Genomic DNA, 13,880 nt, shown 5'->3' with positions numbered 1-13,880 from the left:
ATTTATAATATGACCGTTTAAGTCTTGCCAAACTCTGTCACCCTGGGACGTTTTATATCTTACTACCTTTTGTACATTTATTTTGTTTAGATTTTTTTTTTTTTTAACTGGATGGATTAGATACACCCTTAATTACAATCTTTATTATGAGAGATCCTATATATATATATATATATATATATATATATATATATATATATATATATATATATATATATATATATATATCGTATACATACACACGTCATCGAAGTTAAGGTGATAATAGTTGTTGTTTTATACTACCATATTTGTTTATGAGTTTCTGTATATATTACATTTGCCATCATTATATACTTTTTGGTTCTTTGTTACAGTTGTCACCATTTTTGTCATTGTTTAATGTTAATGCTAAAGTTTTCTGATATATATATATATGAATAGCTGTATATATTATGGTTCCTTTGTCACAGGTGCCACCATTATATTATGGTTTCTTGTTTGTCACAGTTGTAGCCAATTTCTATTATGGTTCATTGTTTATGCCACAGCCTTTTCATTGAGTCCCTGTATATGCCATTTTTCATGATTTTCTTTCATTATGGGCCCTTCTTTATTTCACAGTTGTCATTGTATGATTCCAAGGTTATTCGTATTATAATTTTTGTTTACAGTTACAGTTATCACTGTACGATTCCAAGGTTAATCCAGTTATAATTTTTGTTTATAGTTCCTTACGTCACAGATGCCATTTGTTTTTCTTTTTGGTTCCAAGGCCACATTTAGCTGTTCTGTTGTAAAAGACTGCGACTTGAATAGTGTTGAATTTTTTTAGTTGTCGGAAAGAAGAGTGATTCCTTATAGTTTGAAAGAAATATAAAAAAAGTGATGTCTTCAGATATTACCATTGAATAGTGTTGATCTTTTATGTTCAGTGGCGTCACCAGGGGGGGGCTAGGGGGGCTTAGCCCCCCAAATCAAGGACTCAGCCCCCAGTAAATTGCAGCTCCCCAAAATAATAATAATAAAAAATCACTAGCTAACACAGTATGCTTGCAGCTCGGCATTGACCCACCTAGCTTTCCCCTAACCCCCTACCGCCAATCCACTTTTATTCGTGCATCCATATTGGGACAGGAACGGCTGACCAGTCTAGGTACAATTTCTGTTGAAAAAGCTGTGGTGGATTCACTCGATTTGGTAGTTGACAGATTTGCATCTCGAAAAAGCTGTGGTGGATTCACTTGATCTTGATTTGGTAGTTGACAGATTTGCATCTCTCCCAATACCATCACAGTCAAGCTCAGGTGAATCCACCAAAAGACGTTTGTCCCTTGCATAACATGGGGGCCGGAGCATGAATCATGATGATTGGTCATAGTTTATAGAATGAACTGCAATTTTAGTTTACATTCATTGATAAGTAATACTGTGAAATAAATGAAAAAAAAATCCACATTGCATTGTCACTGCATGGGAGGATATCAGTTTTTATAGAATACAATTTTTTTTTTTAAATTTTGTTTTATCAAAATGGTTTTATAATGTAATTGCTTTATGAATTGGAGTTACTTGTTTTAGAATAATATTTTATAATTTTTGTTTTTTTGTGAATGGCTTTGTTTTCCTATCATAGTACCCGTAATGGAAGATAAATCTTGGCAATTATATCTATATACATTGAATAAAGAGCTTCTTTGAATTATCAAATTTAATATGGTAAGACTAAGAAACCGTTATGATACCACATAATACTAGCAATTGAAGAAAAACTATTATCTGCAAAAAAGCTTTATACAATTACCTTGTACACATTACAGTATATCATAAGGCTTACTGATACCTGGTATTAGGCCCATCAATATTCATGTGTCCTATAAGTTTCTTATTAATAGCCTGTGAGACCTTATTTTACTTTTTCTTCATCTATAGGCCTCAAAAATGCCCTTAAAACTGCTCAATTTCCGAAAAATTTTCCGGGGGGCTTACAGCGCCCCCCCCCCGTACCCCCCAGCTGCATAGGGGCGCTTCGCTCGCCCCCCTCCCTTCTACCTACACCAGGGCTACAGCCCCCCCAAAATCTGACCACTGGTGACGCCACTGTTTATGTTATCAAAAGAAGTGTTTCTTGAGGGTTCCAAAGCGGGATCAACTGATATGTTGGAAAGTACTGCCATTTAAATACAATATTGGTCTTTCAGTTAAGTAAAGAGAAGTTTTTTTTTTTTTTTTTTTTAATAATGGCTCCAAAGCTACAGTAAGGTTTCACGTAAAATATTGCCATTGCAGCTTAACGTTCATCATTTAGCGCGTCAGAAAGAAGCGCGTTTAAGTGTTGATCTTTTATGTTAGCAATGGGAAAAGTATTATAATTACAACATATCGTAGTCATTATTTTAAATACATTGTTGGTCTTTATCAAAAAGAAGTGTTTTAGGGCAGTTAAAAGTTTTTTTTTTTTTTTTTTGTATAAGTTTTCGTTTACTACTCATTTACCCATCAAATACAACAGTTAAGCAACCAATATATTGGTAAATGTGGGCAATATTTGTATCAATTAAGGTAGGAGAGTTTGTTTATATTATTTTCTGTCTCAAGTAGCACATTATTTTTTGGCAAGTTTGTGAGTTACATGCAATTTGTTTGCCGGTATGTGAAACCATGTTCTGACAATTAATTCTTTTAGGATTTTACATACAAGATGTTTAGAGTATGTTTTCATAATTTTCTTACAAAATTCCTTTGTGCAGGTTTTCATTAATTTCATGTGAACTGTGGATATATGGTAATTAGAGAGAGTATATAATGCCTTATGCAGCAATTATTTTTGCATCTAGAAATTAGGAAACCATTTATGTATTTATTTAGAGGTCCGTAGAGTAAGAGAGAAGAATTTATGTTGTCTTTGTTTTGGAAGGTAACTTTGGAGGTGGATCTATTACTCGATTCGGGGACCTGGATTTACGTAGCTGTAATAAATGCCCTCTCGTAACTCGCATTTTTTTTTTTTTTTTTTTTTTGGACAAGAGCAATGAGAATTTTCTGTGCTCTTTCCTGGTCATTCCTAAAAAAAAAAAAAAAAAAAATGCATTTACAGCAGGGAGTTGTTTGCGTGTTTGAAAATATCTGTCCTGGAGGGTACTGTATACTGTATCATATGTAGGGTGGGTAACCTAGTCAATCAGCCCTAGCAGAGGAACAGTCAGTTTTCACGAGCAATGTGGTTTAGTAACGAACCCCAATATGGTGCTTCAGTGTAGCTCCCTGAAGAATTTTACACACATTGTGCTTCTCTAGTGGAGTCCTTCATGGTACTTCGCTTTCCTCCCTAAGGATTGTAACACTCAAGGTGCCCTAGTGAAGTTCTGTATATGGTGTGCTTCACTTTCGCGAAGTCCCATACTGGTCCCTCTTGTCTGGTACTTCTCTGCTTGTTTTGTATGGAAGCCCCCAACTTTTCCCACTTATAGGCATAATATACAACCACTTCTTATACTTTTTGACACAGCATTCTAAATGTTAGAATATATTTTTAAGAGGGTGCCTGGAGAATTATAAATTTGTCTTTTCTTTGTTTTTCATCCTTTGTTCTTCCATCTGTGTCACCAGTATGAGGGGACACTCGTTATTATACTGGACCCCCTCCCTCTTACAATTCCCTGATACGCCTATGAAGGTAGTCTGGGAAAAGAACCAGGAATAATTCGGTTGTTGGTTGACTGTGGAACTGTTGTGAGCATTACTGTACAGTGGATTTTATATATATATATATATATATATATATATATATATATATATATATATATATATTATATATATATATATAATATATATATATATATATATATATTATATATATATATATAATATATATATATATATATATATATATATATATATATATATATATATATATATATTAACTAGGTCTACCTGGTTTCACAATGAGTGTACTTGGTATTCACGTTTCTTTCATTCTTTCTTGCTTTTTCTAATGCAAAAATATCTGGATGGACAGCGTATTTCTTGCATCAAATTCCCTCTTCATTGTGAATTGTTAACAAGAGGTATACGCATTCGTAAAAAGATCATTTTAAAACACTCGGTCCGCTCTTTCAGAATGTAAAGCTTGAAAGTTTAGATATTTTTCTATCCACTAAACATTGTCTCCAAAAAGCATTTCATATGATCGATGGTTTCAGTAAACGCACTTGCTTTTTTATTTTTAAATTTCTGACTGTACAGTGTATTAGATATACAGTATTATCCTACTTTTTGCTATATTAATGGAAGATGAAGAGCGTATTTTAAAATTTCATATACAGCTTCAAATGTAAAGACGGAAAACATACTTTCCGGAGGTAGGCTATACTGAAGAACTGTGAAGAAGCATATATATATATATATATATATATATATATATATATATATATATATATATATATATATATATATATATATATATATACGGGATCCCATATAGAGAATAACGCTTCTCCCACTTAGCCAGGTCATTTCTTCTGTGTTGGGGGGACATCTTAGCGAAATCAGTGTCTACCGTACTGTACATCGTATACGGTATGCATTTTCCACTTCCACTGTCACATCCTTGCCAATACCAGCATTCTCAGCCGTTCTTTAACACAAAAAATACTGCACCTGAAGAGTTTTTAGTGAAGCGCTATATACAGGCCATCATATAATAAATGGTGGCCCGTATAATATATATATATATATATATATATATATATATATATATAGGCTATATACCGGTATATATCATACAGGTGTTATATAATATATATATATATATATATATATATATATATATATATATATATATATATGATATATACCGGTATATATCATACAGGTGTTATATATATATATATATATAGGCTATATACCGGTATATATCATACAGGTGTATAATTGCCTAAGTGTTGAGAAAATGTAACCTCTGGACAGTAGCGTACCATACTGACAGTTCATTAAATAATGCTACTGGTAATAAGAGTTTATACGTCTTGGTGGAAAAATAAAACTGGTGTTTGATACCACTGTTCATAAGAGTGTTTGTGACTGGTGGAAATCTGTTTGGTTATAGGCTATGTTGAAAGTCGTATTCCAAGTGGGAGAGGAGACTTCCCAGCACCTCTGTTTATTTTGCATAGGTCACCTTAATATCCTCTTGTATATTACTTACATTGCTTTAGCATAGACATAGTTTGCTTCAATAATATACAAGTGGATATTGACGTAATGTGCAGATTAATCGCTAAGTATGAAAGCGCTACGAAACTTCCGAAGCCACTTAGAACACGACCATAAATAGTAACAGGAAAAGCAGAATCGGCAACGAAAAGAGGACACAGCAACGGAAAGGTACGACAGCAAAGAAAGGAAAAGATACACTAATAAAATGAGGAGACAGCAACGAAGAGAAGTCAGGAGAGTAAAGAGGAGACACAGCAACGAAAAGAGACGGCAGCAACGAAGAGAAGACAGCAACGAAATGAGGAGACGGCGAAAATAAGAGACACAAAGAAAACAGCTGATAGCAACGATAAGAGAAAGCACAGCAAAGAGCAAACAGCAAAGAAAAAGGGAGACAGGAAGAGCAGACACATCTTCGAAAAGAGACACAGCAGCTTTAGGAGTTTAAATATGAGGCTATAGTAGCAAATAAAGATTTAAAAACAGAGAGAATGACAAAACATTTATTGAAGTTGCTTGAAGATTTCGACAAGAAGACTCACGAATGGCCCAAGGCTCTGCATATTCTACAGGAAATCTCAGGAAGGGGGCAATTCTCAGCAGATTCTACAGGAAGACTCAGGAAGGGGTTAATTCACAGCAAATTCTACGGGAAGACTCAGGACGGGGCTAATTCTCAGCAGATTCTACAGGAAGACTCGTGAAGAAAATAAAGCTCTGCATATTCTACAGGATGATTCAGGAAGGGGCTAAGGCTCTGCGGATTCTACAGGGCGTTAAGTGTGAGAGGTACAGCGAAGGGCAAACATTGGCCTGCTGTTCCCCTGCTGATACATCACACTTAGGTCATGTCTGTCACTTTTTCACGCCGGCTCGAGACCTATTATTTACTCCTGCATGGGGTAAAATGTATCAGAAGCAGGGATGGGATAAAACTCTGATATTAAGATAGGAAAGGGATTAGTACAAGAGACACAGAGGTTTAAAGGACTTGCTGATACAATGAGAAAAATTAAGACAGGAAGGAGGATTGTTACAAGCAAAAACGAGACCAAAGAGGACAAAACAGATAACCACAAGAAAGGAGGACCGCTACAAACAACAGCGAGAGAAGAAGGATAGAGAGAAGCACAGACTGAGTTGAGACTGTTGGACGTGTGGAAATGGTGGACACGATTGTCCACAGAGTCCGAACGGGAGAAAGAAGAAAAGGTTGCCAAAACGGAAAACTAGCGATGGCTAGTGTTGAGTCCCACCATTAACCTTTTGAATCCCGTGAACTGCTTTGATGTTATAAATTTTTGCTGCATCCTGGCGATTTTATTCACGTGAGGAAGGTTTTATAGTAACGGAGGAGTTAATGAAGGCTATACTCTAACCACTGCCGTTCAGAAGGTCTCACCAAAGCTGAATAAGGTCGTCTGGAAATGGTAAGGAAAATAAGAAATATAACGTATGTCACCGGGCAGAGTGGTTTATCTACAGTAAATGCAACACGACCACCTCAACGAGTGTCCAGGCTGAAGGAAATGTGAACGGTATACAGTGTCCATTGTTGATCAGTACAGGTCCAGAACAGTCTTTTGTTTGGCCAAAAGTGGTTAGTTATCGGGGCCTGTGTGAGACGTGGTAACAGCTGTGTGGGATAACTGGATACGGTACTGTGTAGTTCTGAAAGGACCACTGGACATCAACGCCAAGTTGGGAAGGGACAAGGAAACCAATGGATACCGTACCAATATCATACCGTGAGTGGACGAGGAAACCACTGGACACTAACATCAAGGTGGGAGGGGACATGGACACCAGCTGATGTTGGGAGGGGACGAGAAAATCAATGGACACCAACATCATATTTGGAGTGGACAAGGAAATCACAGGACACCAACATCAAACTGGGAGGGGACGAAAAATCTATACATGTATATATGACAGATAAGGAAGACCTTTGCACCTGGGACATGGAATTCCTACTACCAGGTACTAAACGAACCTTGGTTTAATGCAGCTGTAGGTCAAAGGGGAGTTGTTACAAATGTTCTGAAGCCTACTGTACAAGTTCTAGAGGGACAGCACTTAGACAGGAAATATCCCCCAAGTTGTTAGATACTACTGCAGTACAAGGTGAAGTGGACTCTCCGTATCTGTCTGGGAGGCTAAGCCTAATGAGCAATGTATAATGGATGATGGAGCGGTGCTGGCAAGAACCATAAAGCATCGTTTATGGAAGCACCGGTCACTGTGGCCATTCTATCTTATCGATCAAAGAAAATAGTGGCAAGGATATTTTGCCAAAAGGTCGACAAAGAACAGCAGTGAAAGGTTTGCATGAGAAGTGTGGTCAGCCAGGAGAAAGGTCTGCACAATCATTTGCAGGACATTCGCCGGGAGTTTGCAGCGCCTGGACAAATCCCAAGCAGTCAACTGGGAACACCTGTTTCAGAAGTATCTGGACGTCATTTCTGAAGAGGTCTTACACCTGAGATGTACATGCCTGCCCCAGCTGATGTCAAACGTAATTGAGAAAGGTTGATGGAGGTCCACCACCAAGTTTCTGTAGCTCTGGAATTCTCGGGAGGAGTAATGAAGAACAACCAAAATACAAAAACAAGGCAGGTCTGTTAGAAGGGTGATGTTAAGGTCTGGCTGTATAATGCTCTGCTGAAGAAAGACCAATCACCTAAGCTGCAGAACTCATGAAAAGAACCATAAACCACTTGGCAATGCCCGTCGGATGTGACGTAAAGGACCAAGGGAAGCATCCGGAGGTGGTTAACATGAACCATCTGTGTCAGTATCATAGGTCTGGGCGGTACACCAGTGAAGACTGAGGGCCATGTTCTTATCAGCTTAAGAGGTTTTATGGCATTTCTTTAATTAATTATTTTGCATATTACGTAGACATATTTTCTTATTATGTTATAGCTTTATATTGACACACGGTATACTGCTTTAATAACATAAAAGAACATGTTAATGTACCAGGTACAGAAATACAAGTGACGGAAAGGTGGTTGAAAACCCCTTGAACCGATGAGAATAGGGCTGTGAGAAGCAGTCATCCACAATATACGAGTACCGGACCCAGGAGTAGGGGATTCAGAGCAGTAATATTTAGGTAACCCGACCACTGACCAGGAAGAGAAGCATCTTTCCCTTCCAGCTGAATTGGACATGACGTGTGAGTGGGACAGTTCAGGGGATATGAGTGCGTGTGCTGCGGAATTTGGCCTGTGGAACTGAATATCGCCTCCATCTCTCCACGTACAGTTGCCTGCAAATTACCGTTCCTCTTCTTCCTCATAGTTGCTCAGTCTATTTATTGTATTAATTAGGGTGATTAAGTGAACCAGGTAAAAGTATGTGCTTAGCTAACGAGACAAATTACAGTGACTATGTGCAACTACAGTATACCCAAGCTAATATGACGTTATGGGTTACTGAACGACTGGAACGGGAACAGAACTTTTGCAAGAGACTGTACGTTCCGTGACATGAGGAACTAACTAGTATGGAATCAGGGTTAGCGGGCATTTACATTGCTCGTGGTTAGGGTAGGTTGATGGAAGAATAGTACCCTCGTCAGTTAAGGAAGCTCCCTAACTCCTTTTCCTTAGCGATTTACTTTTTGATACGGCTGGTTAGTATCAAATTATATGCTATTAATCCAGAGTATGGTGGTATAGGAATGATCAAAATGACACAGGTGAGGATACTAAGGAGTAATAAGCAAAATAAATCGCTTAGGAAGAGGTGTTAAAGAGCTTCCTTAACCCACGAGAATATCGGCCTAGAGGTAACTGACTCGGCGGTATGTATATATGGGTCAGTATTAAGGGTAGGCCACAGCTGCATTGCTCCATTGTTTTGAGAAGACAGAATAGGTTTGAATCTCTCTCTCTCTCTCTCTCTCATGAAGTAGTAACTGTAGACCGCACTCTTAGCACCATTGGGGATTTCGTGGCACCTCATCCTCAGCGATTAATTTAGCGTATCACACTATTTTTTTAAATCATACTGTACGTTATTGAAGCCAAGGACACCGATACTAGAAAAATAAGAATAACATAGAGAACATCAGGGTTTAATATACGTAAGACCCAGTCCACACGAGCGGGCAGTGCTTGACTGGCAAACATTGATACCAAGTCACATTCCAATTCACACATTTAGAAGGTGGCTGGCGGGCATGAGCATAGATGACGTCATAAGCAGGGAAACCACTGGCAAACTATCTATAACACCCTTACCCGTTGCGGAGGCAATGCTTGCCGTGTGGACAACAAAACAAGTGTGCCCGGTAGTGACCAATGGCCACCAGAAACTGCTTGATCTGTTAACACTGCTAAAGAAGCGAGGGATACACGCTCAGCGGGGAATGCCCGTCAGGCATTGCCCGCTCGTGTGGACAGGGCCTAACAGATACAAAAAGGTGCCATGAAGTCTCCCACGCCACACGGTAGACGGCTCTGTGCTCTAACTCTATATAGACCATATTTACCGCCATGTCGCCTATTTCCCTACGTTATGGAAGTCAAGCGAGAGATGGCGCCGTAGTACACTGTAGTTTTACTTTAACCTGACCTAGAATTCTGTCCTTTTGCCGCATATTTCAGGTAACTCCTTAGCGGGACAATCCAGTATCTCTACGTCCTCTCTACTGTATAGCACCTGTTCCTGACTAAAATCATACTTTAATGTTAATCTCTTCTTTCAGCTTAGTAATCAAGATGGAGGGATGGTAATTTTAGGCCAAGATAGAGTAGAATGGCTGTAGTAGTTTTACCCCAAGGTTCATCTGAAATGTGAACAAGGTGGACTGCAGGCTTAACTTCCCCCTTCACCCGCACTCCATCTTCCTCCTTTTGCGGGGAGAGGGAAGCAGTTTGTATACCCAGGCAGTTGAACCGCCCAGTTATATCAGCGCCACCACATGAAGGCTTCCCTCTCCAGCACCGGCCCCTTGTTTCCAAATAAATTTAGGACTTCATAAATATCCCAGAAGAAATATTTATAAACACTCTTACCCAGTTTAAAATGCGGGGGATGGAGAGTAGTGCTAGGCCGAGGCAGTACTTTTACCATTTATGGGTTCCATGTAGGGGATGTTGGGGTTTATTGCTCATGTAATGCCACTCAAGGACTAGTGAGGCTGGCCATCGTTGCCATAAATGTCTGGACAAAGTAGCCTAGCTCTTGGCCCCTGAGCTTCTGTTTATGTGACAAAATTGTATGGTGATGATGATGGTGATGATGAGTTAGGTAAGCTTTTATTTTCAAGAATTCATTCATTATTATGCTAACTTTATGAGTAATATACTAAATCTGTGCAAAAACTTGGTTTGTTAATGAACTTTAAAATTTGTATAGGATTTTCTGTGTTAATTGATTTTGTTGCAGTTTGCCAGCGAATCATTTCAGTTATGTATTTCGTGATTTTGTTGTGAACAGTAAAGCTCATAATACAAGACCTGAGCCAATTCATGATCAATTTAATCCAGTTATACATTTTTAGATGTTCTTCTATATCACTAACAGTTTTCGGAAACGAGATGCTTCACTCCTGTAAACTTTAGCGAAGTCACACCACACACCACATAATACTCTATACTACCCTCTCACACCACATCCCACAAATTAACCTTCCACACCACACTACCAAGGACATTTACTGAAGGATCCTGAAGCTCTTGCATTGTTTCAAACGATTCATTTTTTTCAGCTGGAGAGACTTTTTGAGGTGGAGGGGTTAGATGCAGTATCCGTTAACCACCTTCACTACAATTCGTCTCCACAAGGATGAATATTATCGACAGGTAGCAGCAAGAATAACGAAAAAAATACGCCATGAAGCTGAAAGGACTGAGTTTCGAAAAAAATCTGGAAGCCAGAATTATCACACACACACACACACACACACACACACACACACACACACACACACTATATCTAGCGGTATCTATAAATGTCCATCCATTCTCTCTCTCTCTCTCTCTCTCTCTCTTTCTCCTGTATATTTAGATAGATAGATAGATATAGATATATACACATACCCCGTATGTACGGTATATACACGGAATATATACACATATGGGTTCATGTTGAGAAATATCCGTCCATAATGGATGTACCCGATTCTTCACAGAATTCATGTGACATAGCTATTATCATGCCGTTGTATAGCGACACGGTGCCTGAATCCTATATATGAGTCCCGGGTTCGATTCCTGACTAAAGCCTTGTACACACCGAGATACAAAGTCTAGAGACAGTCGAGTGACTATGTATCTCGACTGTTGCGAGACAATCCAGATACAGACGGGCGACAGTCCAGAGACACACTGGAGACAAGGCAACTTTGTCTATGGAATGTCTAGAGACTGTTGCGAGACGGTCGCTAGACATTTCTGCTACTTTCTCGCTGGACTGTTGCTAGACAATCGAGAGACAGTCCAGCGACTTTGTAGCGCGTCCGTGATTGAACCATCCACCTCGTGAATTTGGAAATATCAGTTTACAACCAACATTTGTCATATTTAACTCAAGAAGTGATACTCCAGTCACAGGCAAAATGTGCATGTGAAGATATACATTTATGGACGAATATATATATATATATATATATATATATATATATATATATATATATATATATATATATATATATATATATATATATATATATATATATATATATATATATATATATATATATATATATATATATGAATAATTGCCAAAACTAACATTGGAATCACTAAAGCTAATATCTGTCATGGCTGAACCATATACGTACCCATATTTCAACGATGTATGTAAAACGTGTAAATATATCATAATTATTATTAGGACAGACCCGTATACATACAGTATAATCTTTCAGCGATGATGTATAACTTTTATGCAAAATTAGAGTATATAATACTCTGTTATTATTTAGGAGAGAACTATATACATATAATTATTCAATGTATGTACAACTGTTATGCATAAATAATGTAAAAATACGTGAATACTGACTCCTTATAGCAGGAGGCGTGCATTTTTAAATGCGAACTTAAAAAAAAAAAAAAAAAATCGTCATCCGTTGCCAGATCCCTACGCACCGAGCAACTTGTATCTTGTCTCCCATAGTATCTAGTGGGAGACAAGATACAGCCGAAATCTTGTCTCTGGACTGTCGCGCGACTGTCCAGCGACAGATTTAGACTTTCCTGATTCAGTCGTGCAACAGTCTAGTGACATTGTCGCGCGACTTTTGCTGGATAAAGTATCTCGGTGTGTACGTGACCCAGAGACAGCGTCTAGCGACTGTTGCGAGACAAATTTAGATTTTTCTGAGACATGCGAGACAGTCCAGAGACAATGTTGCGCGACTTTGTCTTGGTGTGTACGAGGTTTTAAGCGTTAAACCTTTCCTCATAATTATGTACGCACTTGTGTGTTTCTCCAATATATATATATATATATATATATATATATATATATATATATATATATATATATATATATATATACCGTATGTGTGTACACCTGTAGGTAAGAAATCTTAGCAGGAGATTCAAGGAAGAGGAAGAAAAGGATTTGACAGACTAACCCAACACCCGAAATATTTTTTTTTCTCGCAATATCCATACGATTTTTTTTTTTTTTTTTTTTTTAAGTTTAGGGGAGATTTCGAGCAGCGCAAGGTCTCCTGTTCGAAGGGTCATTTTTTTGCTTGTAAAAATCATCCGGAGACAGAAACAATAAAAGTAAACTACGACAACGTAGCGAAAGGGTTGAACAGGTGCCTGGAGAAATTTCTGGATGATGAGTTATGTGGCTACATATTCGATAGCCGGTGTACAGCTAGAAACTAAAACGTTCGCTTAATATTACGTTTTCATCTCATACTTCTCTCTTCCGGCTAATATTTCTAAGCTGCAAGAGACTACAGTTACAAAAAAAAAAAAAAAAAAAAAAAAAAAAAAATTGCTTCAGTACCGTATGGCAGACACCGTCGCCCTGTTCATTGCAGAAGCCAGTTCATAACTTTAATTTCTTAGAGAATGAGAACGAAACAAAAGTATTACAACTTGACTTAATATATTTGACTATTATCCCTTAGGCATTTAATCCATAGCTTACAGTATCGCTGTTGTTGGGTCTGGCATGCTGTTAGACACTTTTTTTTTGCCAGTTTTTCAACATGTGCTTTGACGGTTATCCTCACTCATCTAGCGGCTAACATTGAGCTTACAGTTTTTTTCTGGCGGTTTCACAATTGAACCAACAATATTGATCAAACGTGTCAGACATTTCGTTCAGTATTTCAGAAAGTAGCATGTCTTGTCCCTAAATGAGAAAAGTTATACGTGCAAGAGAGAAAAATAACTGCCGTACCTTCATAACGAGGGCGTGCAGGTTATCGTAGTGCATGAGTGAGAGGTGACGTGCTTTTTGAGTGTACCAGGTAGAGGTGTGGGCCAGGCGCTGACGGTACTGCTCCTTCACCTCCCGAAGCCTCACACCCTCCCTCACCTTGGCCTGCTCACGTGCTGCCCGTTTTTCCTCGGATGCCTGCGCCTTAAGGTAATTGAAGTACATATATAATTGCCCAGTTACAATCAGTTCCTTAGCGTATGTATAGTCTGACACTTTCCTGGTCCTGTATATTTTCGTTGGCACAGATGATTCCATAG

The 13,880-nt window shown here is 38.2% G+C and overlaps 1 protein-coding gene across 1 annotated transcript in view; it reads right to left on the bottom strand.

Annotated features, from left to right (window-relative positions):
- The window catches only part of LOC145394148 (dynein regulatory complex protein 1-like), a 61,037-nt gene that overhangs the window by 19,269 nt on the left and 27,888 nt on the right, over positions 1 to 13,880 (bottom strand). The window contains exon 8 of the mRNA XM_080268128.1: positions 13,582 to 13,764. Coding sequence (XP_080124254.1) covers positions 13,582 to 13,764 — 183 coding nt within the window. The remainder of the gene's footprint in view (positions 1 to 13,581; positions 13,765 to 13,880) is intronic.

The sequence above is a fragment of the Coenobita brevimanus genome, chromosome 26 (genome assembly GCF_032717465.1).
Source record: "Coenobita brevimanus isolate Jiangsu-jjx chromosome 26, ASM3271746v2, whole genome shotgun sequence".
Lineage (NCBI taxonomy): Eukaryota > Metazoa > Arthropoda > Malacostraca > Decapoda > Coenobitidae > Coenobita > Coenobita brevimanus.
This window is presented reverse-complemented; position numbering and strand designations above follow the sequence as displayed.